This window comes from Amblyraja radiata, chromosome 1 (assembly GCF_010909765.2).
Source record: "Amblyraja radiata isolate CabotCenter1 chromosome 1, sAmbRad1.1.pri, whole genome shotgun sequence".
NCBI lineage: Eukaryota > Metazoa > Chordata > Chondrichthyes > Rajiformes > Rajidae > Amblyraja > Amblyraja radiata.
In genome coordinates, this window is record NC_045956.1 from 146,116,266 (window position 1) to 146,134,554 (window position 18,289).

At 42.1% G+C, this 18,289-nt stretch overlaps 1 protein-coding gene across 1 annotated transcript; it reads right to left on the minus strand.

Annotated features, from left to right (window-relative positions):
- Positions 1-637: 637 nt before the first annotated feature.
- On the minus strand, positions 638-16,142 carry LOC116983922 (dnaJ homolog subfamily A member 2-like). The gene is given in 4 exon segments (XM_033037894.1): positions 638-685; positions 4,015-4,487; positions 4,490-4,838; positions 15,399-16,142. Coding segments are annotated over 4 exon segments (1,614 nt in total).
- Between the last annotated feature and the right edge of the window lie 2,147 nt (positions 16,143-18,289).

Consider the following 18,289-nt stretch of genomic DNA (forward strand, 5'->3'; position numbering starts at 1 on the left):
TCGCGAACCGATTTTGTGCAAAATAGAAAGACTGCCAAACCGGAAGATAACAAGATCAGTGTTTTAGTTATGTACTAAACAAAGTGGGAGGGTGATGTCACTCGCAGTGCGAGGAAGAAGGCACGCAGACCCATTGTGACATCATCAGCGAAAGACTGTTGTTTTTAAATTCAGTTTTGTCAGATTTTTGAACATTTTTATTAAACAACTCGAGAAATAAAGCGACATTTTCAGATAAGGCGATTTGAACTCCAGGGGAAATACGTCTATCGGAATATGGTACCAAGTCGTTTTTTCGCGAAGATGTGATTACACACAAACGCACACACAAATAAATACACATCCAAGACAGAGTTTTACAAGTATAGAGATAGATAGATTTCCTGCAATGTTTTGATTTTTTCTGTATTTTGAATTATCTGCCATGCTACTATGGTTATGGCCATTCCAGACTTTATTCGATATTCGAACCATTCGCCAAAAAAGCTGTCAGCTTCATTCTCCTTGTAATATTGCAAAGCTGATTCATCTCCACTCAGAAAGAATGGCTAACTATATTTTTGTGAACAGAACTAAAAAGGTATACATTTCAGATAGCTGGCCTTAAGTTATCCTGAAGTTGATCTGGTTTGTAACCTTAGTATGCCATGAGAATATCAAGGGAACTACTTATGTAGAGTTGAAGCTGGGCAAGAAAGAAAGAGAGCATGTAATTACTCAAGTTTAACCATGGCCTTTCTTCTATGTTGATATTGAGAGTTCTTAAGTTCATAATATTCTTTATACAGTCATTACTGTCAGTTTCATAAGTTCAGTTCTTAAGAGTTTATTTGGAAATGATAACAGAAGCTATTTAAATTTTAAAAAATTGGAAAGATTACCTCAGTTAAGCAAACAAGCAAAGCAATTCTAATTGTAAACCCTACTATGTGTCTTAAGGACATTTGTATAACATGGCATTCCATTTTACACAAACACTTTCCCAGATGTACTGGAGGACAGAGGATCTAAGGGGGTAGAGGAACTTAAATAAATTTTCATTAGGTGAGAAATAGTATTGGGTAGGCTAATGGGACTGAAGGATGATAAATCCCCTGGGCTGGATGGTCTGCATCCCAGGGAGGTGGCTCTAGAAATAGTGGATGCATTGGTGATCATTTTCCAATGTTCAATAGATTCAGGATCAGTTCCTGTGAATTGGAGGATAGCTAATGTTATCCCACTTTTCAAGAAAGGAGCGAGAGAGAAAATGGGAAATTACAGACCAGTTAGCCTGACTTCGGTGGTGGGAAAGATGCTGGAGTCAATTATTAAAGAGGTAATAATGGGGCATTTGGATAGCCGTAAAAGGATTAGTCCAAGTCAACATGGATTTATGAAAGGGAAATCATGCTTGACTAATCTTCTGGAACTTTTTGAGGATGTGACAAGTAAAATGGATGAAGGGGAGCCAGAGGATGTAGTGTATCTAGACTTTCAGAAAGCCTTTGATAAGGTCCCGCATGGTAGCCTGGTGACTAAAATTAGAGCACATGGTATTGGGGGTAGGGTGTTGACATGGATATAAAATTGGTTGGCAGACAGGAAGCAAAGCGTAGGAGTGAACGGGTCTTTTTCAGAATGGCAGGCAGTGGCGAGTGGAGTGCCGCAAGGCTCGGTGTTGGGGCCGCAACTGTTTACCATATATATTAATGGTTTGGAAGAGGGAACTAGGAGCAACACTAGCAGGTTTGCAGATAACACAAAACTGGGTGGCAGTGTGAACTGTGAAGAGGATGTTCGGAGGGTGCAGGGTGACCTGGACAGGTTGAGTGAGTGGGCAGATGTGTGGCAGATGCAGCTATAATATAGATAAATGTGAGGTTATCCACTTTGGCGGCAAAAACAAGGGGGCAGATTATTATCTCAATGGGGTTAGGTTAGGTAAGGGGGAGGCACAGCGAGACCTGGGTGTCCTTGTACACCAGTCACTGAAAGTTGGCGTGCAGGTACAGCAGGCAGTGAAGAAAGCTAATGGAATATTGGCCTTCATAACAAGAGGATTTCAGTATAGGAGTAAAGAGGTTCTTCTGCAGTTTTATAAGACTCTGGTAAGACCATATCTGGAGTATTGTGTATGGTTTTGGTCTCCTAATTTAAGGAAGGACATTCTTGTGATTGAGGCAGCGCAGCCTAGGTTCACGAGATTGATCCCTGGGATGGCGGGACTGTCATATGAGGAAAGATTTAAAAGACTAGGCTTGTATTCGCTGGAGTTTAGAAGGATGAGGGGGTATCTTATAGAAACATATCAAATTATAAAAGGACTGGACAAGCTAGATGCAGGAAAAATGTTCCCAAAGTTGGGCGAGTCCATAACCAGGGGCCACAGTCTTAGAATAAAGGCGAGGCCATTTCAGACTGAGGTGAGAAAAAACGTTTTCACCCAGAGAGTTGTGAATTTGTGGAATTGCCTGCCACAGAGGGCAGTGGGGGACAAATTACTGAATGGATTTAAGAGAGAGTTAGGTAGAGCTCTAGGGGCTAGTGGAATCAAGGGATATGGAGAGAAGGCAGGCACGGGTTATTGATTGGGGACGATCAGCTATGATCACAATGAATGCTGGCTCGAAGGGGCGAATAGCTCATCCTGCACCTAATTTCTATTTCTATGAGTGATTAGCTTGTTTCAACAAAAAGAATGCTTGTGGAAACTTTTGAAGTTTGTGTATACTAACTTGAAATACAGCTCACTTATGAATTTTCAATTTCATGAAACTTCCTTCAACTTGAAAGCACATCACAGATACCTAGACAATAGGTGCAGGAGTAGGCCATTCGGCCTTTCGAGCTGAATGTGATCATAGCTGATCATCCACAATCAGTAACCCGTTCCTGCCTTCTTCCCATACCCCGTGATTTTGCTAGCCCTAAGAACTCTATCTAACTCTCTTTTGAATGCATCCAGTGAATCAGCATCCGCTGCCTTCTGTGGCAGAGAATTCCACAAATTCATAACTCTTTGTGTGAAAAAGTTTTTCCTCATCTCAGTTCTAAATGGCCTACCCCTTATACCCACACTGTGGCCCCTGGTTCTGGACCCTCCCCACCCCCCCCCCCCCCCCCCCCAACATCGGGAACATGTTTCCTGCATCTAGCGTATCCAATCCCTTAATAATTGTAAATGTTTCTATAAGATACCCTCTCATCCTTTACATTCCAGTGAATACAAGCCCAGCTGCTCCATTCTTTCATCATATGACGATCCTGGGAATTAACCTGGTGAACCTAAACTGCACTCCCTTAATAGCAAGAATGTCTTTCCTCAAATTAGGAGACCAAAACTGCACACAATACCCCAGGTGTTGTCTAACCAGGGTCCTGTACAACTGTAGAAGGACCTCATTGCTCCTTTTCTCAACTCCTCTCGTTATGAAGGCCAACATGCCATTACATGTGAAACATCATTACAACTACTGTAATTGTGTTTAACTATCTTGGATGTACAAGGGATATAGGAGTCCACTTAAGAAGGGAATTAGGAGGGCAGGAAGTGAATGTGAAATATCCCTGATGTATAAGGTAAAGGAGAATCTTAAAAGATTCTGTCAGTATAGTAAGAGCAAAAGGATAGCTAGGCAAAGATGAAGTCCCTTAACGATCAGTGTGGTAATCTATATTGGTGTACAGGGAGACCAAGTGCATAATTCCTTGACGGGACAAGGGGAGACAGGATGGCAAAGAAGGTATTCAACACATTTGCCTTCACTGACCATGGCACTGAATACAAAAGTTGGGATGCCATGTTACAGATGTGCAAAAAGCTGGTTATAGAAACATAGAAACATAGAAAATAGGTGCAGGAGGAGGCCATTCGGCCCTTCGAGCCAGCACCGCCATTCATTGTGATCATGGCTGATCGTCCCCTATCAATAACCCGTGCCTGCCTTCTCCCCATATCCCTTGACTCCACTAGCCCCTAGAGCTCTATCTAACTCTCTCTTAAATCCATCCAGTGACTTGGCCTCCACTGGCCTCAAAAGGGTTACGATACTGCGGCATTCCTTTACCCTTAACAACGTAAACACAACCTGGTTCAACTTTCCCTGGGGGATACTTCACAACAATTTGCCGTCCATCCAAATGTTGGAATGTGAACTGAAAACCACAGAGTGCTTCTACAAGACCAATCTTGTGGGTCATGTGCAAATCATCTCTCTGAAACACCTTGTGTTCCTTTTCCTGCAGAACGAGGATGATGTCCCCAGGCTCCACGCCAGGAGACTGGTCTGCTTCTCCACTAAACGTAATACGCTGTCCATGTTTCATCCCTTTATCGATATGGACTTCTAAAATCTTCACTTCCTTTATCACCTTCTTCCCCTCGCATTTCTTGCACCGATCCTTCTCATTGATAACCTCACCTTCTCCATTACAATCGGAGCACACAGATTGCATCTGCTGAACCATCCCTGGTGCCAACTGTCTGATCATGATCCTCACACCTCGTCTCGGCAAGCACTGCACTTTTGAACAGCTCCTGGCTTTCCACCCTGACCACTACACGAACTACAAAGAACATTTTTGCTCAGCTGTAGTTTAGTCGTCTTTGCATTGTACAAATCTTCTAAAGAAACCTTTAGGGGATGCACCATATCCTCGCCCCTTCGTCTACTGTTGCGGTTTCTACCTTGACCACCCATGAACCCATAGAGGCCCCCACCAAAGATATGTGAGAAAATATTGTCCATTCCACTTCCTCCACCACCACTCTCTCGTAGACCTTGTTCACCATAATGATCGTAAAGTTTCTCTGGGTTCGATAAAACTTCATATGCAAAGCTTATTTCTTTAAACAACTGTTGGAGTATTGTGTGGTGTTCTGGTCACCACACTACAGGAGGGATATGATTTAATCTAAAGAGGTGGTCGAAAAGATTCAGAAGCATGTTGCATGGACCAGAGGACTTGAGTACTAAGGAGACATTGGATAAGCTGAGAATATTTACCCTGGAGCGAAGGAGGCTGATGAATGACCTTTTAGAGATTTATAAAATCATGAGGGTATAGATAGGGTAGGTCACCATTGCATTTTTTCCAATGGTAGGGAAGTCTGTTGGTTAGAAAATTTGTGATCTAATGATAGAAGGGGCTGCTAATTCCAAGGTCCAGGAGTTTGGAGATGAGTTTGGATGGGATTATGGTGTTGAATGCAGAACTATAGTCAATAAAATGGTGTCTGAAGAAGCGTCTCAACCCGAAACGTTACCCATTCCTTCTCTCCAGAGATGCTGCCTGTCCAAAATGGTGTCTAATGCAGGAATCCTTATTGTCTAGATGTTCCAGAGATGAGTTTAGGGCCCATGATTCACTTAACATAGAATGTATTACAAAATAAATAGATTGTTGGTGTAGATAGCCCAATGAGAGCATGCAAAGTAAATACAACTTACTGCACAATATTACCTGTACTCGGTTTATTTTTCTTATCCACTCTTATTTGTCTTATCCACTCCCTAATTTTGCCTTCCAATACAGTGAGGAGGTGTCTGGTGAACTCAGTGTGGTGGATGTTAAATTTGTGTTTATTGTGTGTTTTGTTATTTTATTATATGTATGACTGCAAGGCAACAACATTTTGTTCAGACCAAAAGGTCTGAATGACAATAAAGGATACTTTGACTTTGACTTTGACTAATGTACTTACATTTAGATTGGTTTACCTGAATAGAAACACGGTTTAATTTACAGATATAGCATGGAAACCTTCAGCCCATTGAATCCATGGCCATCATCGATGACCCGATCACTATTACCATGCTGTCGACTTTCTAATCCATTCCCTACACGCCAAGGACAATTTACAGAGGACAATTAAACTATAAACCCACATGTCTTTGGGATGTGGGAGGAAACATGAGCACCCAGTGGAAATCCACGCACTCACAGGGAGAATGCGCAAACTCTACACAGGCAGCATACGAGGTCAGGATTGAACCCAGGCCTCTGGCGCTGTGAGTAGCAGCTCTACCACCTGAGTCACTATGCTGCCTTTTTTTCACTGAATCTCGGTAAAAGTGACAATAGTAAACCAATACTAACAATATTTAATATGTATGTAATATAATGGAACCAAATGTAAGGAAGGGTTACCACATTTAATTGCTGAATTCTACAATAATTGGGCATGTGCACTAATGGAAGGCAGGGCAATATGCCTCAATGCATACATAATGTGGAAAACACTGTATGTCACCTTAATGTTTCAGAATTGAACGTCAAAACTCATGCATAAACATGGCTTATAACCCTTTCTAGTTCTCTTAAGCAACCATATATAAATTTTGAATACTATTTTTAAATATAACAATTTGGGGTTATATATTACTATTAGTACTTGGAGCAAGTATGAATGTTTCACGTAAGTTGTGTTTCAGTGTCAGAAGTTGCTAATAATGATTTAATATTCCTTTAGCCTCAAAAATGATTTGTTTGTTGAGGAATAATATTTAAGAATTTGCCTTGTCACTTCTAATTTTTCTGAACATTTTTCATATTAGATATTTCACTATACATTTGGATTAAAATGTAGTATTATTTCACAATTCATATTGGAAAATTAGGAAGCAAGCTATACTCTATTGATTAAGAGGAAAATAATTTGCAAGACCAAAAAAGGAAAGGTGACTGGCCCTTCCAATTTTGTGCTCATCTGAGAGAGCTAGTGTTGATGAGTTTCCTCATGTTCTTCTGGGTTTGGTTCTGTAAATTTGGAAACATTTGGACCTGTGGAAGTACACATTCTTTTGTACTACAGGTAGTTGTGCCTGACTTTATTTTAGAGATACAGCATAGAAACAGGCACGTCGGTCCATTGAGTCCATGCTGACCAACAATCACCCCACACACTAGTTCTATCCTACACTCTAGGGACAATTTACAGAAGCCAATTAACCTACAAACCTGTACGTCTTTGGAATGTGGGAGGAAACCGAAGCACCTGGATAAAACCCATGCAGTCACAGCAAAAACATATAAACTCCCTACAGACAGCACACGTTGTCAGGATTGAACTCAGATCTCTGGTGCTGTAAAACAGCAACATACTGCTGCACCACTGTGCACTGTCAGGACTTCTCGTGATTCTTGATGGAATTTGTGAACATAAATCCGATGGTGACAACTTTAGCTGAGGTATAATAATTCTTGATCAAATACTGTAATATTGGTAAATGTTTGACTTATGAAATGCAAGTATGGACTGAAGGAGCCAAATTGTTTGTTTCTGTGTGCTGTAAATTCTAAATAAGGTATATCCTGACATTGGAATATGGAGATTGGCTAATTAAATGTTTGACAGCTGAAAGTAGATCTCAACAGGAATTAATGCATTCTCAATAGACAAGAACAAATTGGGAAACAAAATACATTTCTCTTGAGTTACCAGCTGAAATTATTGAAAAATGGTCAGCATTTTTGGAGTCAAAAATACTGGTTCTTGTATTCTATGTTAGCACCACTGTCCATGTCATCATTTATAAACACTATTAAATGAAACCAATATAAAACATAAAGATCAATATGACCTCCGGCATATCTTTGTTCTATCTCATACATTTTGTGTCATCTCCAACAGTGAAAATTTATATAGCAGTTAGAAGTTTTTGGCAGAGTAGATGTTACTCTTTTTCGGGGCACAAGCGTCCCGGAGGCTTTGTCCTGAGCCTGTCATACATACATTCTATCTCTCATGCTGGTTTCCAGTATAGTTTATGCTTGCTGTTTCTGTTGTGGGTTTTGCGTTTTACAGGGTAGGGGTGCTAGCCCTACGCCCAACCCTCCTATGTCCGGGCTTGGGACCGGCACTGGCTTGGGGTGTCCATAACCAGAGGCGGAGTTGAAAATGTATATAGTTCGCCTAAATATTCCTTCAATTAGCTATTGAATTCCTTCCTTAGCTATGACTCTTTAAACACAGGAGTATTGTTCATGGTATACTAACTCTGTGACACTATATATTTAGAGACTTTAGAGACATACAGTGCAGAAACAGGCCCTTCGGCCGACCAAGTGTACGCCGACCATCAATCACCCTGTACACTAGCATCACCCTATGCACTAGGATAGTGCTAGTGTACAGGATGAGTGATGGTTGGTGTGGACTTGGAGATTTACGATTTTACAATTCACAACTTACGATTTTACCAAAGCCAAATAACCTCCAAACCTGCATGCCTTTGGAGTGTGGGAAGAAACGGGGGAACCCAGAGAAAACCCACGCGATCACAGGGAAAACATAAAAACTCCATATAGACTGCACCCATAGTCAGGATTGAACCTGGGTCTCTGGCGCTGTAAGGCGGAAATTCTGCCGCTCATAATGCAATTTTATCATATAACAATCAATGGAAGCAGAAGACTGAAGTAAATTTGCAGCGTCACTGTGAATCTTAGCTGAGAAGTGACAACTGCTACGGTTCTGGACTGAAATAGGTCAGGAACTCTGATTTTCTTCCATTTCATGGGGACATACTCATTGGGGAAAGGAGAGATGTTTGGGGAAAGGAGGGAAGCCATGCGATTGCTTAAATTCCTTTTTAGATCAATGCCTCTTATGTTTATTCATTTTTAGAATGCAAGCATTAGAGTTAAGACTAATTTTTGTCACAAATTCCACTTTGGGCATGGGACTGCCTTTCTGAACTGCTGCAAGATAACAAATGTGTTTAGGCAGGTTGTTCCAGGGTTTATATCCATCGACTGAGAAGGGTCAAAACCTTTAACTTTTCAGTTCATAAGTTCTAGGAGCAGAATTAGGCTATTCGGCCTATCAAGTCTACTCTGCCATTCAATCATAGCTGATCTAATCAAGAATCTGTCAATCTACTCCTTAAAAATATCAATTGACGGCCTCCACAGCCGTGTGTGGCAATTAACTGTGGCACTATCTTTACATGTTTTTGCTTCTGTCAAGGAAAACAGCTTTAGATTAAAGCGCACAATCTTGCGAAAATTCAATTGTGCAGAAACAGAGAATATTGTTAAAGTTTTTTGACAAACTTACTTTCAACCAAGCTATGAAAGTTTATTTGTCAATTAATCAAATCACCATGCCAGATTTATCCGTGCTGATATTTGCTACATTTGTCTGAACAAAACGACTAGTCCACCTCAAAGTTATTCATGGTCGGTAATGTAGTTTCACACAATCGGAGAGATGAGAATAAAACATCACAGAAGTGTAAATTATCCTTTCCTTGAAGGTTTATTCTGTTTTCTGTTATTCTGAAAGCAACAAACCTATAGTGACAATAACAGAAATGTATTGTATACAGTATTAGTAAGAAGGGCACAGCGGTCAAATCAGAAAAGTGTCCTTCCAGTTCTGTTATAACAGCAGAAACTGCAGATGGGAATATATGTATGAAACACATTTCACCGAGAAAGAATAGAAAACCTTGTCATCCGATCCCTCATACCTCACTTGCTCACTCCGTATTACAGAACAATTCATTCATCTGAAATTCATGTGAAAAGCACAATGAAAAATTCAAAACTGTCTTAACAATTTGTATTCAGGCCTTTCCGTTTGCAGTATACACCGTGTTCTCATCCATCTCTGTATTGAACGCTGCACCAACCTTGTGGGCTCCATGGCAACATTTTGATTCCTTTCTGAGAATATTAGAAGTTTGGATTTTTTTTACAGAGCTGAATTTAATTCAATTCTATCCTCAAGTGTGTGCATACAGTCTAGCTGGAAAACGTCTGTACTGTGATCATCTGGGGACAACTTGGTTTGAGTTAGGTTGAGTTTTCCCTTCATATACCAGGTGTGGCTTAGTTGAGGAGTGGGAAGTTTGTGTGTTATATTCCCTGTCAAAAGGCTGACATTCTGGTGGGGCAGAGAAAGCGGCTTCACTGGCACAGATCTTTTGGAAGAGCTGCCAAACTCATTCGGGTTTTCAGAGAGCATCACAGGGCACCATCTTGAAGAAGAATAGCAATATTGATCCCAACAAAATAATTATAGTTGGCATAGATAGGGTCAGAAACTTTTTCCCAGGATATAAATGCCCAATACAAGAGGCCATAGCTATAAGGTGAGAAGGGATAAGTTTGATGGAGATGTGAAGGGCAAGTTTTTTTACACAGAGAGTGGTTGGGGCCTGAAACACATTGCCAGGAGTGGTGGTGAGGCAGATACGATAGTGGTTTTTAACAGGCTTTTAGAAAGGCATATAGAAGTGCAGGAAATAGAGGGATATGAATCATGCACGGGAAGATGAGATCTGCCCGTGTATGATTGGTATCATGGTTGGCACAACCATGGTGGGCCGAAGGGCCAGTCTCCGTGCTGTACTGTTCTATGTTCTGTGTTCTAATTCTACAGTAAGGCTATTAAACTATCCTGTTCTGTTAAAGCAACACGTTTTATATACTGAGATTGAAGAGCAAATTTTAGCAGATTATTATCATGGCATTTGTCTTCAGTAAATCGTGCTAGACAATGATTGGGGTAAATTAGACATTCCCTGAAATTATGTGAAGGGATTGTGATGTGCAATTAACCCACATTTGTTGCATGCAAGGAAACTAATGTGCAGCTTCGAGCTGCCTGATTATTATGATTACTGCATTCACCCAGCACTAACTGCAGTGTTAATTGGCTTGATGCATCAGCAGGTGCCCCAGAATCTTAACTTCCTGCAGCACTAATTAAAGCTGGCCTGCAATGCTTGAAGCGAAATGCCTTGTGACTAGAACAGATGCTCACAGTCCTTTAGGAAGGAATCTGACATAGGAAAGAATGAATGGCTCATCATGGAAAATAATATTTTCTAATGATTTCAAACATTGCATAGATGCCATATTAGACATGGCAGTCTATAGGAGAAATATTCCAGGGTTAAACATGTTCAGAAATACCAGCAGTTCTACACCAAAACTGCTAGCACTCCTCTGTGTAAATGAAATAAAGTTTGGAACTCGTGTGCACAGATGTCTCAAAGTTACTGGCCACATATTGGTTGTTTAGTTTAGTTTAGAGATACAGCACGGAAACCACTGAGTCCGCACTGACCAGCGATCCCCGCACATTAATACTATCCTACACACTAGGGACTATTTTACATGTTTTTACACCAAGCCAATTAACCTGCAAACCTTTTTTTCCCTCTCGCCTTAAATCTCTATGCTTTTGTCCTTGGTTTCCCTACACTGGAAAATAAACTGTGGATTGGATTGGATTCCTTTATTGTCATTCAGACCGAAAGGTCTGAACGAAATTTCGTTGCCTGCAGTCATACATATAATAATAAATAACAAAACATACAATAAACACAAATTAACATCCACCACAGTGAGTTCACCAGGCACCTCCTCACTGTGATGGAGGCAAAAGTCTTAAAGTCTCGGTCTCTTCCCTCCTTGTTCTCCCTCTGCACTGAGGCGATCCAGGCTTCCATTGTTGTGACCCCGCCGGATGATGGTGAGTAAGTCCGAGGCTCAACCGAGCTCCGCGAACGGGGCGGTTCAAGCTCTGTGGCCCGGGGTGGTAGAAGCTGCCGAAGATGCCGCCCTCCAGTCCAGCGGACGCAGCTGTAGTTGCAGGAGCTCCGGAAAAACAGGTCACCAACCTGTGACCTGCGAGCTCCCGACGATGTTGTCCACTGGGCCCACAGCCGAGCCCCAAATTCAGGTCGCCGCCGCCGGAACGCCGGAACGCCGCTTCAGCCCCGAAGCCCCGAAGCCGGGCCACCACCACCGGAACGCCGGAACTCTGCCTCAGCTCCGAATTCGGCCAGCCTTGCGTTGGAAGTCCTGGCTGGCTCTGCCTCCAGAGCCTCAAGGTCGGTCGCAGTTGGAGGCCCCCAGCTCCGCCATTAGGCCTCAGCACAGATGGAGGCAGAGAAGGGGGATACGACAAGAAGAGTCGCATTCCCCCGAAGGAAGATACAAAAAAACATGTTTCACCCCCCCCCCACACATATACACAACCTAATAAACTAAAATTTAACTAAAACAAGACAAAAGAAAACAACAACAAAAGTAAAAACAAACGGACTGCAGGCGAGCCGCAGCTATCAACAGCGCCGCCACTTCCACCCTAACCTATGCATATGCATTCACCCTATCCATTCCCATTGTGATTTTATACCTCTATATGATCTTGTACTCCAGGATCATTATTCCCTGTCTCCAACCATTAAGCTAATTCTGTATCCAGGCAGATAGCATTCCCTAGGTCCCATGTGATTTAACCTTCCCGAGCAGCCTACCATGCAGAACCTTTTCAAAGGCCTTGCTGAAATCAATTCACCTGCAATCCTGACATCTTTAGAATATGGGAGGAAAACAGAGCATGTGGAAGTAACCCATGCAGTCACAGTACAAACTCTGCACAGACAGCACCCGTAGTCAGGATCAAACCCGGGTCTCTGGCACTGTGAAGCAGCAGCTGTACTGCTGTGCTAGTGTGTCATTTTGCAAATAGCTGCATATTCACTGATATTTTACAATGTTTTGCATGCAATTTACAATGGGCTATATGGCATCCATTGCATGTTGATGTATTTTCCAAGCGGCATCTTACAATGGATCCTTCTAAATCTAGTTTTGAGCCTGTTAGACCCATATCCAGTACTTCCCCTTTAAATAAATGATCATTATATCTTCCATGTTTTTACTTTTCAATATATTGCAGTGGCTTTTGATAAAATTAAGGATTAAATAAAGAGAATGTTCAGAAAATCAGCTTATTCCCACTGGAGCACCGCATTCACTTTAAGGAAAGCCTTTCTGACATTATTAATGGGAGTGGGAAGAGCCTATATGCAAATTCATTGATATTTTTAAATTAATTGGAGAATTAGCTGAAACATAGAGAGAAATTAAAATTCTCTGCATTGCTTTTCCTTTACAATGGACTCATGGCTTTACCCAAAATGAAAGATCATAGTGCAATAGATAACATAAACCTTCACGATCAACAGATTAAAAGTTTTGATTAGTTCAGCAATGTCTCGATATGTTTCACCACTTAAAATAATTTATTGGAAGTTAAAAGAACTTCTATAATATAAAGAAAAGGTGCAATTTTTCTAAAATAGGCTCGACTGGATCAAGGCAGGGAATTCCATAGGTGATTGGTTTATACTCATAGATTGGTTAGGCTCATAGACTGATTTTTCTCTGTATTTTCTGCCAAAGAAAGGAGCTAAGATTGTCCTACTGACTTTCAAGAAATAGGAAAGATTCCTCTTCATACATAAAACGTGAGAAAAGGATTAGTTTTAAAGAAAAAGTCTGCATGCATTGTAATTCATTCCCCATCGTTGGCATAAAACACATTATTTTACAGCATCAATACATTATACTCACCGTCTAAAATGCATGCAGTTGAATAAGCGAGTTCGGTATTACAGCTGCACATGCATGAGTTTGCGCAGGTCATGGGTATTTCGGGATAAACTTTCTTGCCAGCTGAGCTACTGTGTGTATACATCACGATCGATAATTGTTTTGACCTGCGTTTCAAATGTATTTTCCAGTTTTTCTTCTTCGAGGTAAGAAAATACTGCTTTTAAAACTATTAACTAGGTGTATTTATGATTCATTTGAACAAAACTATGATGATTTTGTTGGTTTTATTGGCTTTTCCTTGATCGCTTGCTGGCCCGCTTTGGTGAGTGAGCGAGATGGCGACGATGAATAACAACCATATTTAATTGTTTTGTTTTAGAGGCGGGTGGGGAGAATAAAATGAAATGTATGATTTCTATAACTATCAATAGATAATGTGAAAAGTATTTGTGGGGTTTTCACCTCTTACTATACTAGGCCACGTCCATGGGCTGTATTCACATTTGTTGACTACTTCTGAATGAGTTCTGCATGTACATGTGTAAGTAAAGTTGTGTGGTACAAAACGTAGTCACGAGTCTCCTGACTAATCATGTCTCTTCTGATTCCCATTACATTGGATAATTTTAATCAGTATTTGACATTCTAATTTTCTGTTATAATCTTGTGATTGTATAAATTAGTTCAATATACTTGCACCATTTTCTTTTGCGCTGTAACTTGTACCAGTATGTAATGGACATGCTTACAGAACCCTATTTGAATTAATCTGAAGAAGGGTTTCGGCCCGAAATGTTGCCTATTTCCTTCGCTCCATAGATGCTGCCGCACCCGCTGAGTTTCTCCAGCACTTTTGTCTACCTTTGAAGTAAGTAAGTAAGTTTATTGGCCAAGTATTCACATACAAGGAATTTGCCTTGGTGCTCCGCCCACAAGTAACAACATGACATACAGTGACAGTTACGAATGACTCAGAAAACACTAAACATTAATAATAATAAAATATTAATGATAAAACAACATTGATTAAGCATGTGAACCAAGAAAATACCAAATCAAAGGGAGGTTACAGATTTTTGGCTGTTGAGTAGAGCAACTACTCGTGGATAAAAACTGTTTTTATGTCTGGCTGTGCTTTGACAGTCTGGAGTCGCCTTCCAGTGGGAAGTGATTCAAAGAGTTTGTGGCCAGGGTGAGAGGGGTCAGAGATGATCTTGCCCGCTCGCTTCCTGGCCCTTGCAGTGTACAGTTCATCAATGGGGGGAAGGTTGCAACCAATAATCTTCTCTGCTGATCGGACGATTCGCTGCAGCCTCCAGGTGGCGTGCTTGGTGGTTGAGCCAAACCAGACCATGACGGAGAAGGGGAGTATTCTGTCCCCTTGCATGTGTGGCTGTACACGAAGTGACAGATAGCTAAACAGGTGTACTTGGCACTGAAAGGGTTAAGTGATGACTTAGACGTGGAAATAAAGTTGAATTTCATTTATTTATTTGTCTTCATCAACTTGCTTTTTACAGTGCTTCCATAACTCTTTTTTGTGAAACTGAAATTAAAGACCGAAGAAAACTTCCTTAAACCATGTAAAAGATGAAGTAAATACACAAATAGCTACTTAACTTTACATAATATGCATCAATAGTCATCCCTAGACAAGAAACATGAAATGTAAACTTACAACGATGCTTCTCCAAGGCTCAACACGGGCAGATGGCAATGGATTTAACAGAGAGGGCTTCAGAGCACATTGCTGTCCTGGTCCCAATACAAAATGGCCTGTCTCATCCATGAGCCCAATCATGTGATCACAAGCAACGAATGGAGAACAAACGTGAATTTAGGTGGCCGCAATCTTTTAAGCAACCACTAGGAGGGGCTAAAATACACTTTGCTTACATGTAACCTCACACTTCCCGTCTGGTATTGATCACAATACCACTACCAATTCTCTAATTACAGTCAGTTACAAACTATTTACAACCAAGTAACAAAATAAGCAAGGAACTGTCCATGGTAGAGGCTTAGGATGGCATAAGCACCACTACTTCAGTTACCGGCCTGAGGAAGGTCTTAATAGTCCCTCCTTTGGTAACCTTCAGCTCAAGCATCCTGACCTTACCGTCGTCATCAGGGTGAGCCTTGGTAACGAGAGCCATGAGCCATTGGTTCCTTTTCACCTGAGAGTCTCTGAGCAGCACCAAGTCTCCTTCCTTGACATTGGGCTGACTGTCTTGCCACTTGCTTCGGCTCTGTAGAGTAGAAAGATATTCTCGTCTCCATCTCTCCCAAAAGGCATTTGCCAAATGCTGGACTCTTTTCCACTGCTGACGATATAGATCTGCATTTTCAAAGGATCCTGGTGGAGGAGAAGTAGTGCAGACCTTCTGTGTCAGGATCGTGGCTGGGGTCAGAAGAAAGGGTGATTCTGCATCAGCTGAGATAGGTGCGAGAGGCCTTGCATTTATCATTGCGGTAACCTCAGCCATAAGAGTCGAAAGCACTTTGTGAGTAAGATGCGAGGAGCTAGTCTGAGAAAGCATGGAGTCAAGGATCCGTCTTGAAACCCCGATCATTCTTTCCCACACTCCCCCCATATGGGAAGAGTGGGGTGGGTTGAACAGCCACGTGCATCCTTCCTCATTAAGATACTTTGAGATGTTATTCTCATCTTGTAGGATGATTTGCAGCTCTTTGCAGGCTCCCTTAAAATTCGTCCCACAGTCAGAGCGGATCACCTTTACTGGACCACGCACTGCAAAGAAGTGTCGTAGAGCATTGATGAAGCTTGATGTGTCCATCGACTCAATCAGCTCGATATGAACAGCACGTATGCTTAGGCATGTGAACAATGCAGCCCACCTTTTGCTATTCGCTGCACCTCCTCGGGTACGGCGAGTGGAGATATTCCAGGGGCCAAACACATCCAAACCCACGTTTGTAAAAGGGGGTTCTGTGCTGAGACGATCAGATGGAAGATCTGCCATTTTCTGTTCCGCTGTCTTTCCATGGAGTTTGATACATGTGACACATCTATGCAGATTGCTGGCAATGCATCTCTTAGCTCCCACAATCCAGATACCATCTGTGCGGATAGCTCCCTCGGTGAAGATCTGCCTTGATGTCTAACTCTCTCATGGTAGTGATTTACAAGTAAGCTCGCAACATGGCTGCGACCAGGAATGATGAGAGGGTGTTTCTCCTCTATCTCAAGTGGAGCATGCTGAAGCCGGCCTCCTATTCTCAAGAGTCCATTACCATCAAGGATCGGATTGAGCTTCTTTAGGGAACTGTTTTTGGGAATGATACTTCCTTTCTCTAGACAGGACACCTCAGTTTGGTATACTTCCCTTTGTACACATCTGATAATGACAGCCTTTGCTTGTGACAGTATTTCAACTGTGTGGGCTTTTGAACAGTAATGCCAACCATTGCAACCTTGTGTGCTGCTATCCTTCTTAGACTTAAAGGTGTGAATGATGTGGATGAGGGAAGCCATAGCTCTGACATGGGGTTGCCACTTGGAAAACCTTTCAAAGCGATGTGAACCAATACCTTGGTGGAAGTCTGTGGCTGTGTTAGCGTGGCATCGGACCTCCAGATAAGATTCTGGATCGATGAGGTCATAGGATGTCTCCTCTGCCTTGTCTGTCTCCACAAGATTTAACAGGAAATCTGGGCTGGTGAGCCAGTTGGTGTTGGAGAGTTGGGCTGAAGACACTGACCTGGTAGCAACATCTGCAGGGTTCTGACCTGTGTGAACATAATGCCACTGTTCAGGTCGTGTGGATTTTCTTATCCATTCCACTCTGTTGCTGACGTATACATAAAACCTCCTGATTTCATTATTGATGTACCCCAACACCACCTTACTGTCGGTATAGAACTTCAGACTGTTGGGGTTGATGTCCAGTTCATTCACAACCAGCTCAGCAATCTCCACTGCCAAAACGGCAGCACCTAACTCAAGCCTGGGAACAGTGTGAACTGACATGGGCGCTAGCTTGGCTGTACCCATTATGAAACCAATGTGGCATTTTCCCTCAACATCCACCACCTTAAGGTATGCCACAGCTGCAATGGCCTTTATGGAAGCGTCTGAAAAGATGTGGATCCGTGTAAGTTGAGCACCGGCAAGGGAAGATGTGGTGTATGCTCGAGGGGTTTGAAACTGTTCGAGATCTTGCAGTGAATCTCTCCAAGCAATCCATTCTGCTTCCTTTTCAGATGGTAGGGGAGCATCCCAGTCGCTGGCGTCGCTCGTGAGCTGACGTAGTAAGAGTTTACCTTGGATGGTAATAGGAGACACAAGACCAAGTGGATCGAATAGGCTATTAACGGTTGCAAGCACTCCTCTTCGAGTGAATGGCTTCTCACTGTTAGCAACATGGAATGTGAAGGTGTCATTTACAAGGTTCCAGCTTAGCCCTAGGCTACGTTGTACAGGAAGGGAGTCAATGTCTATGTCAAGGTCTTTCAAGTCCTTTGCATGGTCCATTGATGGAAATGCCTGCATGACGACTGTGCAGTTGGATGCTATCTTATGAAGACTCAAGTTAGAGATGGCGAGCATACCTTGGGCTGCTTTCAATAAATTGATGGCTTCAGTTTGGCAGTGACTTTAGTCCATCATCAACATAGAAGTCCCTGTGTATGAATTGCTTTGCATTTGCACCAAACTCGTCCTCTCCATGTAGAGCGGCTCGTCGTAGTCCATAGGTAGCAACTGCCGGAGAGGGACGATTGCCGTATACATGGACTTTCATCCTATATTCCTCAACTTCTTTGGTGATGTCGTTGTCTTTGAACCACAGGAATCGGAGAAAGTTCCTGTGGTCCTCACTGACGACAAAGCTGTGGAACATTTGTTCAATATCCGCTGTGACAGCTATTTGCTCACACCTGAATCTGATCAGTACTCCCAGCAAGCTGTTGTTTAAGTCTGGTC